Below are 15,474 nucleotides of genomic sequence, written 5' to 3'. Positions count from 1 at the left end.
CCCAAAAACAGCCCAGAAACAGCCCAGAAACTGCCCCAAAATCAGCCCAAAAATACCCCAAAAATACCCCAAAACCAGCCCAGAAACAACCCAAAATCACCCTAAAACCTGCCCTAAAATCACTCCAAACCACCCCAAAAACTGGACCCAAAATCACCTCGAAATCACACCCAAAACACCTCAAAAATGCCCCAAAACCAGCCCAAAAACAGCCCAAAATCAGACACAAAACGGCCCAAAATCAGCCAAAAAACAGCCCAAATCAGGCCAGAAACAGCCCAAAAATACCCCAAAAACAGCCCAAAACCTGTCCCAAAATCACAACCAAAACACCCCAAAATCACCCCAAAAATGGACCAAAAACCAGCCCAGAAGCACCCAGAAATCACACCCAAAACAGCCAAAAATCAGACACAAAACAGCCAAAAATCAGCCCAAAATCAGACACAAAACAACATAAAATCAGACACAAAACAGCCCAAAAACAGCCCAAAAACTGCCCCAAAAATCAGACACAAAATCAGACACAAAACAGCCCAAAAACTGCCCCAAAATGGACACAAAACAGCCCAAAATCGGACACAAAACAGCCCAAAATCAGACAAAAATCACACACAAAACAGCCCAAAAACTGCCCAGAAACAGCCCAAAAACTGCCCCAAAATCAGACACAAAACAGCCCAAAACCAGCCCAGAAACAGTCCAGAAACAGACACAAAACAGTCCAGAAACTGCCCCAAAAACAGACACAAAACAGCCAAAATCACCCCAGAAACAGCCCAGAAACAGCCCAAAAACACCCCAAAAATCAGACACAAAACACCTCAAAAATACCCCAAAATCAGCCCAAAAACAGCCCAGAAACAGCCCAGAAACAGACACAAAACAGCTCAAAAACTGCCCCAAAATCACACCCAAAACACCCCGAAAACGGCCCAAAAACAGCCCAGAAATGGCCCAAAAACGACCCAGAAACAGCCCAAAAACTGCCCCAAAATCAGACACAAAACAGCCCAAAAACTGCCCCAAAAACAAACACAAAACAGTCCAAAAACAGCCCAAAATCACCCCAAAAACAGCCCAAAATCAGACACAAAACAGCCCAAAATCAGAAACAAAACACCCCAAAATCATGCCAAAAATGACCCACAAACCAGCCCAGAAACACCCAGAAATCACACCCAAAACACCCCAAAAATCAGACACAAAACAGTCCAAAAACTGCCCCAAAATCACACCCAAAACACCCCAAAATCAGACACAAAACAGCCCAAAATCAGCCCAGAAACAGCCCAAAATCACACCCAAAAACTGCCCCAAAATCAGACACAAAACAGCCCAAAATCAGAAACAAAACACCCCAAAATCACGCCAAAAATGACCCACAAACCAGCCCAGAAACACCCAGGAATCAGACCCAAAAAAACCCCAAAAATCAGCCCAGAAATGGCGCAAAAACACCCCCAAATCACACCCAAAACACCCCAAAATCACACCCAAAACAGCCCAAAATCAGCCCAGAAACATCCCAAAATCGGACACAAAACAGCCCAAAATCGCACCCAAATCACACCCAAAATCACCCCAAAAATGGCCCAAAAACCAGCCCAGAAACACCCAGAAATCACACCCAAAACAGCCCAAAAATCAGACACAAAACAGCCCAAAATCAGCCCAGAAACAGCCCAGAAACTGCCCCAAAATCAGACACAAAACAGCCCAAAAACACCCCAAAATCGGATACAAAACATCCCAAAATCACACCCAAAACCACCCCAAAAACAGCCCAAAAACTGCCCCACAATCACACACAAAACAGCCAAAATCAGCCCAAAAATGGACCAAAAACCAGCCCAGAAACACCCAGAAATCAGACCCAAAACACCCCAAAAATCAGACATAAAACAGTCCAAAAAAAACCCCAAAAATCACACCCAATACAACCCAGAAACAGCCCAAAAACAGCCCAAAATTAGCCCAGAAACAGCCCAAAATCAGACACAAAACAGTCCAAAAACTGCCCCAAAATCAGACACAAAACAGCCCAAAAACTGCCCCAAAAACAGCCCAAAACAGTCCAAAACCAGCCCAAAAACTGCCCCAAAATCAGACACAAAACAGCCCAAAATCAGACACAAAACATGCCAAAAATACCCCAAAATCAGCCCAAAAACAGCCCAGAAACTGCCCCAAAATCACCCCCAAATCAGACCCAAAATAGCCCAAAAATCGCCCATAAAACAGCCTAGAAACTCCCCAAAAACTGCACCCAAATCACACCTAAAACACCCCAAAAACCTGCCCAGAAACACCCCAAAATCACCCAAAACACCCCAAAAACTGTCCTGAAATAACCCCAAAAATGACCCAAAAACAAGCCCAGAAACACCCAGAAATCAGACCCAAAACACCCCAAAACCAGGCCAGAAACTCCCTAAAAACAGCCCCAAATCACACCCAAAACAGCCCGAAATCAGACACAAAACAGCCCAAAATCAGACACAAAACAACCCAAAATCAGACACAAAACAGCCCAAAAATACCCCAAAAACGGCCCAAAATCTGCCCAGAAACTGCCCCCAAATCCCACCCAAAACACCCCAAAACGGGGTCAGAAACAGCCCAAAAATCAGCCCAGAAACTCCCAGAAACTGCCCCAAAATCACACCCAAAACACCCCAAAATCACACCCAAAACAGCCCAAAAATGGCCAAAGCCAGCCCAGAAACAACCCAGAAACACCCAGAAATCACACCCAAAACACCCCAAAAATCAGACAAAAAACAGCCCAAAATCAGCCCAAAAATACCCCAAAAACAGCCCAAAAACGGCCCAAAATCTGCCCCAAAATCAGACACAAAACAGCCCAAAATCACCCCGAAATCGGACACAAAACAGCCCAAAAACAGCCCAAAATCAACCCAAAAACAGCCCAAAAACTGCCCCAAAATCAGACACAAAATAGCCCAAAATCACCCCAAAAATGGCCCAAAAACCAGCCCAGAAACACCCAGGAATCAGACCCAAAAAACCCCAAAAATCAGCCCAGAATCGGCCCAAAAACACCCCCAAAATCACACCCAAAATATCCCAAAATCAGACACAAAACAGCCCAAAATCAGCCCAAAAACTCCCCCAAAAACTGCCCCAAAATCACACCCAAAATATCCCAAAATCAGACACAAAACAGCCCAAAATCAGCCCAGAAACAGCCCAAAATCACACCCAAAAACTGCCCCAAAATCAGACACAAAACAGCCCAAAATCAGACACAAAATACCCCAAAAAAGCCCAGAAACAGCCCAAAATCAGACACAAAATCAGACCCAAAACAGCCCAAAAACTGCCCCAAAAGCAGACACAAAACAGCCCAAAATCAGACACAAAATACCCCATAACCGGCCCAAAAATACCCTAAAAACTGTCCCGAAATCACCACAGAATCAGACCCAACCCACCCCAAAAACACCCTAAAACCAGCCCAGGAACACCCCAAAAATACCCCAAAAACAGCCCAAAAACATCCAAAAACACCCTATAAACACTAAAAAAACCACCCAAAAACATCCCAAAAACACGCCATAAATATCCCAAAATCACCCCAAAAATCCACTGAAATCACCCCAAAACCAACCCCAGAAACAGACCCTGAAATCACCCAAAAACACCCCAAAAATTCACTAAAATCACCCCAAAACACCCCAAAAACACCCAAAACCACCCCAAAATCACCCCCCAAAAAAACCCAAAACACCCAAAAAACAGCCCAAAAATTCACTGTAATCACCCCAAAATACTCCAAAAACATCCCAAAAACACCCAAAATCACCCCAAACCAGCCAAGAAACAGTCCAAAACCACCCTAAAACACCCCAAGAACACCCTAAAAATATCCAAAAATACCCCAAAAATTCACTAAAATCACCCCAAAACCAACCCCAGAAACAGCCCTGAAATCACTCAAAAACACCCTGAAAACACCCGAAAAACCCCAAAATACCCCAAACCAACCCCAAAAACACCCTAAAAACACCAAAAAATACCCAAAAACACCCAAAACCACCCCAAAATTTCATTAAAATCACCCCAAAACACCCAAAAAAACCCAAAAACTGCCCAAAACCAGCCCATAAACAGCCCCTGAAATCACCCAAAAACAGCCCAAGATAGCCCAAAAATTCACTGAAATCACCCCAAAAACACCCCCAAAAAAACCCAAAAATTCACTGAAATCACCCCAAAATGAACCCCAAAACCAGCCTTGAAATCCCGCCAAAAACACCCTTAAAATACCCAAAATCGCCCCAAAAAAAATCCAAACAGCTCAAAACCAGCCCCAAAACCAGCCCCAAAAACACCCAAAAAATACCCAAAAAACACCCCAAAAATTCACTACAATCACCCAAAAACACCCAAAAACCACCCTAAAAATACCAAAAAATTCACTAAAATCACCCCAAAACACCCTAAAAACACCCTAAAAATACCCAAAAAACACCCTAAAAACACCCAAAAAATACCCCAAAAACATCCTAAAAACACTCCAAACATCCCCCAAAAACACCCCAAAAATTCACTAAAATCACCCAAAAACACCCCAAAAACACCCAAAAAACCCCAAAAACTCCCAAAAAAATCCCCTAAAATCACCCCAAAAATCAACCCCAAATGTCCCCCTGTCAGTCAGTCTGTCTGCCTGTCACTCAGTCAGTCTGTCACTCACCTTCCCGTCCCCGGTGATTGTCCCCACCACGCTGAGGGGACACCGCTCCCTCTGGCACAGCCGCCTCAGCAGCCCCAGCGCCTCCGGCCGCACCAGCAGCGCGTTCGACTCCTGGTACTCGGCTCCCCACAGCTCCAGGATGCTCACAGAGGGGTCACCCAGCTGGGAATGGTGGCAGCAAGGTGTCACCGGTGTCACCAAGGTGTCACTGATGTCACCAAAGTGTCACCAAAGTGCCACCGATGTCAGCAGTGAAATCGCAGGATTGGGGACATGGGGGATTTGGGGACATTGGGGACACAGGATGAGCGGGACAAGGGACACTCAGACCCCTCTCAGGGCTCCAACACACTCAGAGTGGGGTCCCCAAGCTGTCACCAATGCCACCAAGGTGTCACTGATGTCACCAAGGTGTCACCAATATCACCGATGTCACCACTGACGACATGGGAATGAAGGGTTTGAGGGAAATTTGGGATTTGGGGACATTGGGGACACAGGATGAGGGACACTCAGACCCCTCCCACAGCTCAAGGACACTCAGGGTGAGGTCCCTAGGCTGTCACTGATGTCACCAAGGTGTCATCATGGCCACCACAGTGTCACCAGTGTCACCAAAGTGCCACGGAGGTCAGCAGCGGAATCGCAGGATTGAAGGAAATTGGGGATTTGGGGACATTGGGGACACTGGGGACACAGGATATGGGACACTCAGAGCCCTCCCACAGCTCCAGCACACTCAGGGTGAGGTCTCCAAGCTGTCACTGAGGCCACCAAAGTGTCACTGTTGTCACCAAAGTGTCACCAATATCGCCAATGTCCCCAGCACCACCAGGAGATTGAAAGGATTTGGGTCATTGGGGATTTGGGGACATTGGGGACACAGGATGAGGGGGACAAGGGACACTGAGAGCCCTTCCACAGCTCCAGTACATTCAGGGTGAGGTCCCCAAGCTGTCTCCGAGGTCACCAAGGTGTCACCAGTGTCACCAGGATGCCACCAATGTCACCAATGTCAATGGCGACATCATGGGAGTGAAGGGATTGGAGGAAATTGGGGATTTGGGGACATTGGGGACATTGGGGACACAGGATGAGAGGGACAAGGGACGCTCAGAGCCCCTCAACAGCTCCAGGACACTCAGGGTGAGGTCTCCAAGCTGTCACTGAGGCCACCAAAGTGTCACTGATGTCACCAAAGTGTCACCAATATCGTCAATGTCCCCAGCACCACCAGGGGATTGAAAGGATTGGCGTCATTGGGGATTTGGGGACATTGGGGACACAGGATGAGGGGGACAAGGGACACTCAGAGCCCCCCCACAGCTCCAGGACAATCACAGAGAGGTCCCCTAGCTGTCACCAGTGTCACCAAACTGTCATCATGGCCACCGAGGTGTCATTGATGTCACCAAAGTGCCACCAATGTCAGCAGTGAAATCACAAAATTGAGGGAAACTGGGGATTTGGGGACTTTGGGGACACAGGATGAGGGACATTCATACCCCCCCACAGCTCCAGGACGCTGACAGAGGGGTCACCCAGTTGGGAATGAGGGTACCACGGTGTCATCAGTGGCACCAAAGTGTCACTGATGTCACCAAAGTGTCACCAAAGTGTCACCGATGTCAGCAGCGAAATCGCAAGATTGAAGGGATTGGGGATTTGGGGACATTGGGGACACAGGATGAGGGGGACAAGGGACACTCACAGCCCTCACACAGCTTCAGGACACTCAGGGTGAGGTCCCCAAGCTGTCACCAGTGTCACCAAAGTGTCACCATGGTCACTACAACGTCCCTGATGTCACCAAAGTGCCACCGATGTCAGCAGTGAAATCGGAGGATTGAAGGGATTGGGGGACACTGGGGATTTGGGGACACTGGGGACACAGGATGAGGGGGACAAGGGACACTCAGACCCCTCCCACAGATCCAGGACAATCACAGAGAGGTCCCCAGGTTGTCACTGATGTCACCAAGGTGTCACTGATGTCACCAATGTGTCACCAATGTGTCACCAATGTCACCAATGTCACCACTGACATCATGGGAGTGAAGGGATTGAGGGAAATTGGGGATTTGGGGACATTGGGGACATTGGGTACACAGGCTATGGGACACTCAGACCCCTCCCACAGCTCCAGGACAATCACAGAGGGATCCCCAAGCTGTCACCAGTGTCACCAAACTGTCACCATGGCCACCGAGGTGTCATTGATGTCACCAAAGTGCCACCAATGTCAGCAGTGAAATCGCAGGATTGAAGGGATTGGGGACATTGGGGATTTGGAGACATTGGGGACACAGGATGAGGGGGACAAGGGACACTCAGACTCCTCCCACAGGTCCAGGACAATCACAGAGGGGCCCCCAAGCTGTCACTGATGTCACCAAGGTGTCATCAGTGTCACCAAGGTGTCACCAATCTCACCGATGTCAATGGTGACATCATGGGAGTGAATGGAGAGAGGGAAATTGGGGATTTGGGGACATTGGGGACACAGGATGAGAGGGACAAGGGACACTCAGACCCCTCCCACAGATCCAGCACACTCAGGTTGAGGTCCCGAAGCTGCCACTGAGGCCACCAAGGTGTCACCAGTGTCACCAGGGTGCCACCAATGTCACCAATGTCAATGGTGACATCATGGGAGTGACGGGATTGAGGAAAATTGGGGATTTGGGGACATTGGGGATTTGGGGACATTGGGGACATTGGGGACATTGGGGACACTGACCTGGAAGCGGCTGGCGTAGATGACGGCCCCGGCTGGCTCCGAAATCTCCTTCAGGACATTGCCTGGGGACATTGGGGACAACATTGGGGGGACATTGGGGACACCATGAACCCACAAAAAAAATTAACGTCCCCAATGTCCCAAATGTCCCAAATCCCCTCAATGTCTCCAATGTCCCCAATGTCCCCAATGTCCCCAATGTCCCCATGTCCCCAATGTCCCCAATGTCCCCAGATGTCCCCTCACCGTTGCCCCCAGCCCCCTGGTCGTGGATGGAGCTGACAGGATTTCTGTCCCCGCTCTCGGCACACCCCCGCAGGACCCGGTTCAGTTTTTGCTCCATCTCGGGGTCCCCTCTCTGCACGGCCCCCAGGTCCCGCTCGGCCTCGTTGTCACCCTGCACCTGGGGACAGCAAAGGGGACAAAAAAATAAATAATAAAAAAAATAATTAAAAAAAAAAAATTTAAAAAAAAAATTTGGCAGGAAAAACGCGGCGCGAAATAAAAAAATCGCCACAAAAATTCACAAAATTTATCCAAAAATTCACAAAAAATTCCCCACAAAATACCCAAAAATGGTAAAGAAATCCCCAAAAAATCCCCCCAAAAATCACCAATAAATCCCAAAAAAATACATCAAAAATCCCAAAATACCTCCAAAAAAATCCCCTGAAAATCCCTAAATTCCTTCAAAAAATCCCAAAAATTCGATAAAAAATCCCCAAAACACCCCAAAAATTCCAAAAAAATAAAAAACCCAAAAAACTTTCAAAAAAATACCAAAAAATCCCAAAAAACCCAAACAGTCTCAAAAAAATCGCCCAAAATCCCAGAAAAATCCCAAAAAATCCTCCCAAAAAATCCCCAATGTATCCCCAAAAAAATCCCAAAAAAATCCCCAAAAAATAAAAATAAAAAAAAATCCCAAAAAATCCCAAAATAATCCCCCCAAAATTCCCCCAAAATTAAAAAAAATCCCCAAAACCCCCAAAAAAACCCCCAATAAAATAAAAAAAAAAAAATCCCAAAATATCTTCAAAAAATCCCAAAAAATCCTCAAAAAATTCCCCCAAAAATCTCAAAAAATGTCAAGTCCCAAAAAATACCCAATAAATCCCAAAAAATACCCAAAAAATCCAAAAATTCTCCCAAAACTTCCACAGAAATCCTGCTAAAATCTCCCCAAAAATAAATAAAAAAACTTTAAAAAATCCCCAAAATTCCCCAAAAATCCCAAAAAAACCCTAAAAAAAAATCCCAAAAAAATCCCCAATAAATCCAAAAAAACCAAAAAAAATCCCCAAACATCCCCCCAATATTTCCCCTAAAATCCCAAAAACATTTCCCCAAAATTCCCCAAATACCCCAAACTCCACAAAATATTGCCCAAATTTCCCCCAAAACTCCCCCAAAAAATCCTAAAAAAAATCTCAAAAAATCCCCAAAAAATCCCCAAAATCCCCCCAAAATTCCTCCCAAAATCCTAAAAATTCCTAAGAAATCTCAAAAAAATCCACCCCAAAAAACACCAAAAAATCCCCAAAATATCTCAATAATGCCAAAAAAAACCCTTAGAAAATCCAAAAAAATCCCCAAAAAATCCCCAAAAATCCCCCAAAAAATTCCCTAAAAATCTAAAAAATCCCAAAAAAACCCTTAAATATAAAAAAAAAATCCCCAAAAACTAAAAAAAATCCCCAAAAAATCCCCCAAAAATTCCCCAAAATTTCCACCCAAAATCCCCAAAAATCCCAAAAAATCCCCAAAAAAATCCCAAAGAAATCCCAAAAAAATCCCCAAAAAATTGTCAAACTATCCCAAAATTCCCAGAAAATCCCAAAAGCTCCTCAAAAAATCCCCCAAAATATAAAAAAAATATAAAAAAAATTTAAAAATCCTAAAAAATAAAAAAAATCTCAAAAAAATCCCTCAAAATCCTGACAAAATCCCAAAAATATCCCGAAATAGATCAAAAAAATCCCAAAAAATCCCAAAAATTCCCCCATAAAATCTGAAAAAAATCCCAAAAAATTGATAAAAAATCCCCCAAAAAATCAAAAAAAATCCCAAAAAAATCTCCTAAAAATCCCCAAAAATCCCCAAAGAAACACTTAAAAAATAACAAAAACCCCCAAAAATACAAAAAAAAAATCCCAAAAAATCCCCACAAAATCCCAAAAAATCCCAAAATAATCCCCCAAAAAATTACCCAAATATCCCCAAAAATCCCCAAAAATTCCCCCAAAAAAATCCCCCAAAATCCCCAAAAATTCCCCAAAATCCCAAAATCCCAAATTTCCCCAAATCCCCCAAATTCCCCCCAAAATTCCAAACCTGGATGGACGAGGCCGCCCCTCCCCCCACGCCGATCCTGTAGACGGGACCCCCCAGCTTCACCACCAGCATCCCTGGGGGGGAAAAAATGAAATTTTGGGGTGAAAAATCAAAATTTTGGGGTTTTGAGGTTTTAGGGATTTTGGGGGGATTTTTTTGGGATTTTTTGGGATTTTTTGGGATTTTTTGGGGGATTTTTTGGGGATTTTTTGGGATTTTTTGGGATTTTTTTGGGGATTTTTAGGGGATTTTTTGGGATTTTTTTAGGATTTTTTTTGGATTTTTTGGGGATTTTTTTGGAATTTTTTTGGTGATTTTTTAGGTGATGTTTTTGGATTTTTTCGGGAATTTTTTGGATTTTTTGGGGGATTTTTTGGGGATTTTTTGGGATTTTTTGGGATTTTTTGGGGATTTTTTTGGGATTTTTGGTGATTTTTTGGTGATTTTTTTGGGGATGTTTTTGGATTTTTTCGGGAATTTTTTGGATTTTTTGGGGGATTTTTTTTGAGATTTTTTGGGATTTGTTGGGATTTTTTGGGAGACTTTTTGGGGATGTTTTTGAGATTTTTTTGAGATTTTTTGGGGATTTTTTTAGGATTTTTTTGGGGATTTTTTGGGGATTTTTTGGGAATTTTGGGGGATTTTTTTTGGGATTTTTTGGAGATTTTTGGGGGAATTTTGGGGGATTTTTGGATATTTTTTGGGGGATTTTCTGAGGGTTTTTGGGATTTTTTTAGGATTTTTTGGAGATTTTTTGGGGACTTTTGGGGGATTTTTTGGGATTTTTTTGGGGATATTTTTCGATTTTTTTAGGGATTTTTTGGGGGTTTTTTTAGGGATTTTTTTGGATTTTATGGAGGAATTTTTGGGATTTTTTGGTAAGTTTTTGGATTTTTTGGGGATTTTTTTGGATTTTTTGGGGATTTTTTGGGGATTTTATTTCAGATTTTTTGGACATTTTCTGGGAGATTTTTTTGGGATTTTTTTGGGATTTTTTGGGGCTTTTTTCAGGAATTTCTTTTGGGTAATTTCTAGATATTTTTGGGGATTTTTTGGGGATTTTTTGGGCATTTTTTGGGCATTTTGGGGGATTTTTTGGAGGATTTTTGGGGATATTTTGGAGATTTTTTGGGATTTTTTGGGAATTTTTGGAGATTTTTTTGGAATTTTTGGGGAAATTTTTGGGCATTTTTGGGATTTTTTGGGGGAAATTTTGGGATTTTTGGGGATTTTTGGGGGGGATTTTTTTGGGATTTATTTGAGGATTTTTTGGGGAATTTTTGAGGGATTTTTGGGTATTTTATGGGGATTTTTTTGGAATTTTTTAAGATTTTTAGAAGATTTTTTGGGATTTTCTGGGGATTTTTTGGGATTTTTTTGGATTTTTTGGGATTTTTGGTGGAATTCTGGGGGATTTTTGGAAAAATTTGGGGGGATTTTTGGGGAGTTTTGGTTACGTTTTTGGGAAATTTTAGGATTTTTTTTCAGAACTTTTTCAGGATTTTTTTTGTATTTTTGGGAAAATTTGGGGGATTTTTTGGGGGATTTTTTGGGATTTTTGGGGATTTTTTGGGGCATTTTTTTGAGATTTTTTTTTACTTTTTGAGGATTTTTGGGGGGAATTTTTGGGGATTTTTTCAGAATTTTTTTGGGATTCTTTTGCTATTTTTGGGGGGATTTTTTGGGATTTTTTGGGAATTTTTGGGGAGATTTTGGGACCATTTTTGGTTAAATTCTGGGTTAAATTTTGGCCATTTTTAGGACAAATTTTGGGTTGAAATCTGCATTTTTTGGCACCTTTCTCAGGACTCTCTTTCCTGACGTGCTCGTCCTCCAGCGCCCCGAGGCCCCCGCTGAACATGATGGGTTTGATCCATTCCCTGCGCTGCCCATCGGGCAGAACCTGCCCAAAGGAGCGAGCAAAACCTGGCAAAAATTAATTAAAATTAATTAAAATTAATTAGTGTTGATTAATAAAAAAAACCCCGTGAAAATCGCACGAAAATCGGCCGAAAAAAGCCAAAAAAATGAAGAAAAAATGCAAAAAAAATCAAATTATTGCAAAAATTTCAACCCAAATTAACTCAAATTAACCTCAAAATAAATCCCTAATTAACCCTAATTAATATTAATTAATTAACACTAATTAACTCTAATTAATGAACCTAAATAACCCCAAAACAACCCCAAAAAACCCAAAAAAATCAAATTATCGAGGGTTTGAACCATTCCCATCGGGCAGAACCTGCCCAAAGGAGCAGGCAAAACCTGGCAGAAATTAATTACAATTAATTAAAATTAATTAGTGGTAATTAATTAAAAAAAAACCCGTGAAAATCGCACGAAAATCGGCCGAAAAATGCCAAAAAAATGTAAAAAAAACCTCAAAAAAATCAAATTATTGCAAAAATTCCAGCCCAAATTAACTCAAATTAACCTCAAAATAAATCCCTAATTAACCCTAATTAATATTAATTAATTAACACGAATTAATCCTAATTAGTCCTAATTAATGAACCCAAATAACCCAAAAAAACTAAAAAAAAATTTTTAAAAATTAAATTAGTGCAAAAATCCCAGCCCAAATTAACCCCAAAAGAAATCCCAAATTAAATTTAATTGGTTCTAATTAATTAATATTAATTAATGTTAATTAACTCTAATTAATGAACCTAAATAACCCAAAATAATCCAAAAAAATCCCAGAAAATCCCTAAAAAAACCCCAAAAAATCTCCAAAAAATCCCCAAAAAAATAAAAAAGATCCCAAAAAAATCCCAAAAAAATCCCAAATAATCCCCGAAAAAACCCCAAAAAAATCCCAATCCAAAAAATTCCCAAAAAATTTTTAAAATTCTCACAAAACACCAAAAAAATCCCAAAAAAAATCTCCAAAAAAATCCTCCAAAAATCACAAAAAATAAAAAAAAATTCGGAAAAAAATCCCCAAAAAATTCTTTAAAAATTAAAAAAATCTCAAAAAAATCCTAAAAAAATCCCAAAAAATTCCAAAAAATTCCAAAAAATCCAGAAAAAAATCCCCAAAAAAGCTCCCAAAAATCCCCCAAAAAACCCCAAAAAACCCCTAAAAAATCCCAAAAAAATCCAAAAAAATTAAAAAAAAATCCCAAAAAATCCCAAAAAAATCCCAAAAAAATCCCAAAAAAATTCTTTAAAAATCCAAAAAAATTTCAAAAAAATCCCCAAAAAATCCCCAAAAAAATCCCAAAAAATCCCCAAAAAATTCTTTAAAAATAAAAAAAATCTCAAAAAAATCCACAAAAAATCCCAAAAAAAAATCCCCAAAAAATCCAAAAAAATCCCAAAAAAATCCCTAAAAAATCCCCAAAAAATCCCAAAAAAATCCCCGAAAAATTCTTTAAAAATTCAAAAAAATTTCAAAAAAATCCCCAAAAAAATCCCAAAAAATCCCCAAAAAAATCTCCAAAACATCCCCAAAAAATCCCCAAAAAATCCCCAAAAAATCCCCAAAAAATAAAAAAAAATCCCTCAAAAATCCCTAAAAAATCCCAAAAAAATCCCTCAAAAAACCCCCAAAAAATCCCTAAAAAATCCCAAAAAAATTCTTTAAAAATTAAAAAAAATCTCAGAAAAATAAAAAAAAAATCCCAAAAAAATCCCAAAAAATCCCAAAAAAATCCCAAAAAATCCCAAAAAAATCCTGAAGTGTCCCCACCTGTCCCCAATGTCCCTAAATGTCCCCAAAATCCCCCAAAAAACCCCAAAAAAAATCCCAAAAAAATAAAAAAAGTCCAAAAAAAATTCCAAAAAAATAAAAAAAAATCCCAAAAAAATCCAAAAAAAATCCCCAAAAAATCCCAAAAAAATCCAAAAAAAATCCCAAAAAATCCCCAAAAATCCCCAGTGTCCCCAAATGTCCCCAAATGTCCCCAATGTCCCCACCTGCCAGCAGGGGCTCCCCGAATTTGTTGCCGTAGTCGCTGGCGCCGTCGCTGGCGCCGATGGCGACCTCGAGTGGGCGCGCAAAGGATTCTGGGTACGGGGCCTGAGGGTCCTCCCAGGGCTGCTCGTAGCCTAAAAAAATTAAAAATTATTAAAAGAATTATTTGGGGTTTTTTGGGGATTTTTTGGGATTTTTTGGGGATTTTTTGGGGATTTTTTTTTGATTTTTTGGGATTTTAATGGGATTTTTTTGAGGATTTTTTGGGGTTTTTTGGGATTTTTTGGGGTTTTTTTGGGGATTTTTTGAGATTTTTTGTGAATTTTTTGGGAGATTTTTTTGGGGATTTTTTTGGGATTTTTTTTATTTTTTGGGGAATTTCTGGAGATTCTTTGGGGGGTTTTTACTTTTTTTAATTATTTGGGGATTTTTTGGGATTTTTTGGGGATTTTTTGGGATTTTTAGGGAGATTTTTTTGAGAATTTTTTTGAATTTTTGGGGGATTTTTTTAGGATTTTTTGGGGGATTTTTTTAGCATTTTTTGGGGATTTTGTGGAATTTTTGGGAGATTTTTTTGGAGATTTTTGGGGATTTTGGGGGATTTTTTGGGGGTTTTTTTGGGACTTTTGGGATTTTTTTTTTTAAGAACTTTTTGGGATTTTTGGGGGATTTTTGGAGATTTTTTGGGGATTTTTTGGGATTTTTTGAGGGATTTTTTTGGGATTTTCTGGGATTTTTTGGGAATTTTTGGGGCCAGAGGGTCCTCCCAGGGCTGCTCATACCCTAAAAAAATTAAAAATTATTTAAAAAATTATTTGGGGGTTTTGGGGGATTTTGGGGGGATTTTTTGGGATTTTTTGGGGTTTTTTTGACATTTTTTAGGAATTTTTTTGGCATTTTTTGGGATTTTTTTGGGGATTTTTTAGGAATTTTTGGGGATTTTTTGGGGATTTTTTGGGGATTTCTGCGGGGAATTTTTTGGGAATTTTAGGAATTTTGGGGGGGATTTATTGGAGATTTTTAGGGCATTTTTTGCAAAATTTTTGGATAATTTTTAGGGATTTTTTTTAGGATTTTTGGGGAAATCTGGGGGATTTTTTTTGAGTTTTTTTTAAGATTTTTTGGGGATTTTTTGTGGATGTGTTTGGGTTATTTTACATTATTATGGGATGTATTTTGGGATGCATTTTAGGATCTCACCTGGAATGAACAGGTTCCCAAAGCAGCACCAGGGATTTTTTAGGGATTTTTTGGGGATTTTTTAGGGGGATTTTGGGGGGATTTTTTTAGGATTTTTTGGGGGATTTTTTGGGATTTTTTTGAAATTTTTTCAGGATTTTTTTAGGATTTTTTGGGAATTTTGGGGGGATTTTTTGGGATTTTTTGGGGGATTTTTGGGGCATTTTTTGGGGATTTTTTGGGATTTTTTGGGATTTTTTTGAAATTTTTTCAGGATTTTTTTAGGATTTTTTGGGAATTTTGGGGGGATTTTTTGGGATTTTTTTTGGGATTTTTGGGGCATTTTTTGGGGATTTTTTGGGATTTTTTGGGGGATTTTTTGGGGATTTTGTTAGAATATTTAGGGAATTTTTCCTGATTTTTTGTTGATTTTTTTGTCGATTTTTTGGGCGATTTTTTTAGGATTTTTTAAATTTTTTTTTTAATTTTTTGGGATATTTTAGGATGTATTTTGGGATTTCTCTCACCTGGAATGAGCAGGTTCTCAAAGCAGCACCGGGGATTTTTTGAGGGATT

At 40.5% G+C, this 15,474-nt stretch overlaps 1 protein-coding gene across 1 annotated transcript in view; it reads right to left on the bottom strand.

Annotated features, from left to right (window-relative positions):
- The window catches only part of LOC117011295 (phosphoribosylformylglycinamidine synthase-like), a gene marked incomplete at its 3' end in the record, with an annotated part of 63,329 nt that overhangs the window by 26,517 nt on the left and 21,338 nt on the right, over nt 1–15,474 (bottom strand). The window contains exons 7-12 of the mRNA XM_033086664.1: nt 13,722–13,853; nt 11,595–11,723; nt 9,798–9,871; nt 7,710–7,866; nt 7,464–7,525; nt 4,724–4,885 (exon numbers count right to left, since the gene is read on the bottom strand). Of these exons, the coding sequence (XP_032942555.1) occupies nt 4,724–4,885; nt 7,464–7,525; nt 7,710–7,866; nt 9,798–9,871; nt 11,595–11,723; nt 13,722–13,853 (716 nt within the window). The remainder of the gene's footprint in view (nt 1–4,723; nt 4,886–7,463; nt 7,526–7,709; nt 7,867–9,797; nt 9,872–11,594; nt 11,724–13,721; nt 13,854–15,474) is intronic.

Source organism: Catharus ustulatus, unplaced genomic scaffold (assembly GCF_009819885.2).
Source record: "Catharus ustulatus isolate bCatUst1 unplaced genomic scaffold, bCatUst1.pri.v2 scaffold_105_arrow_ctg1, whole genome shotgun sequence".
Classification (NCBI taxonomy): domain Eukaryota; kingdom Metazoa; phylum Chordata; class Aves; order Passeriformes; family Turdidae; genus Catharus; species Catharus ustulatus.
This window is presented reverse-complemented; position numbering and strand designations above follow the sequence as displayed.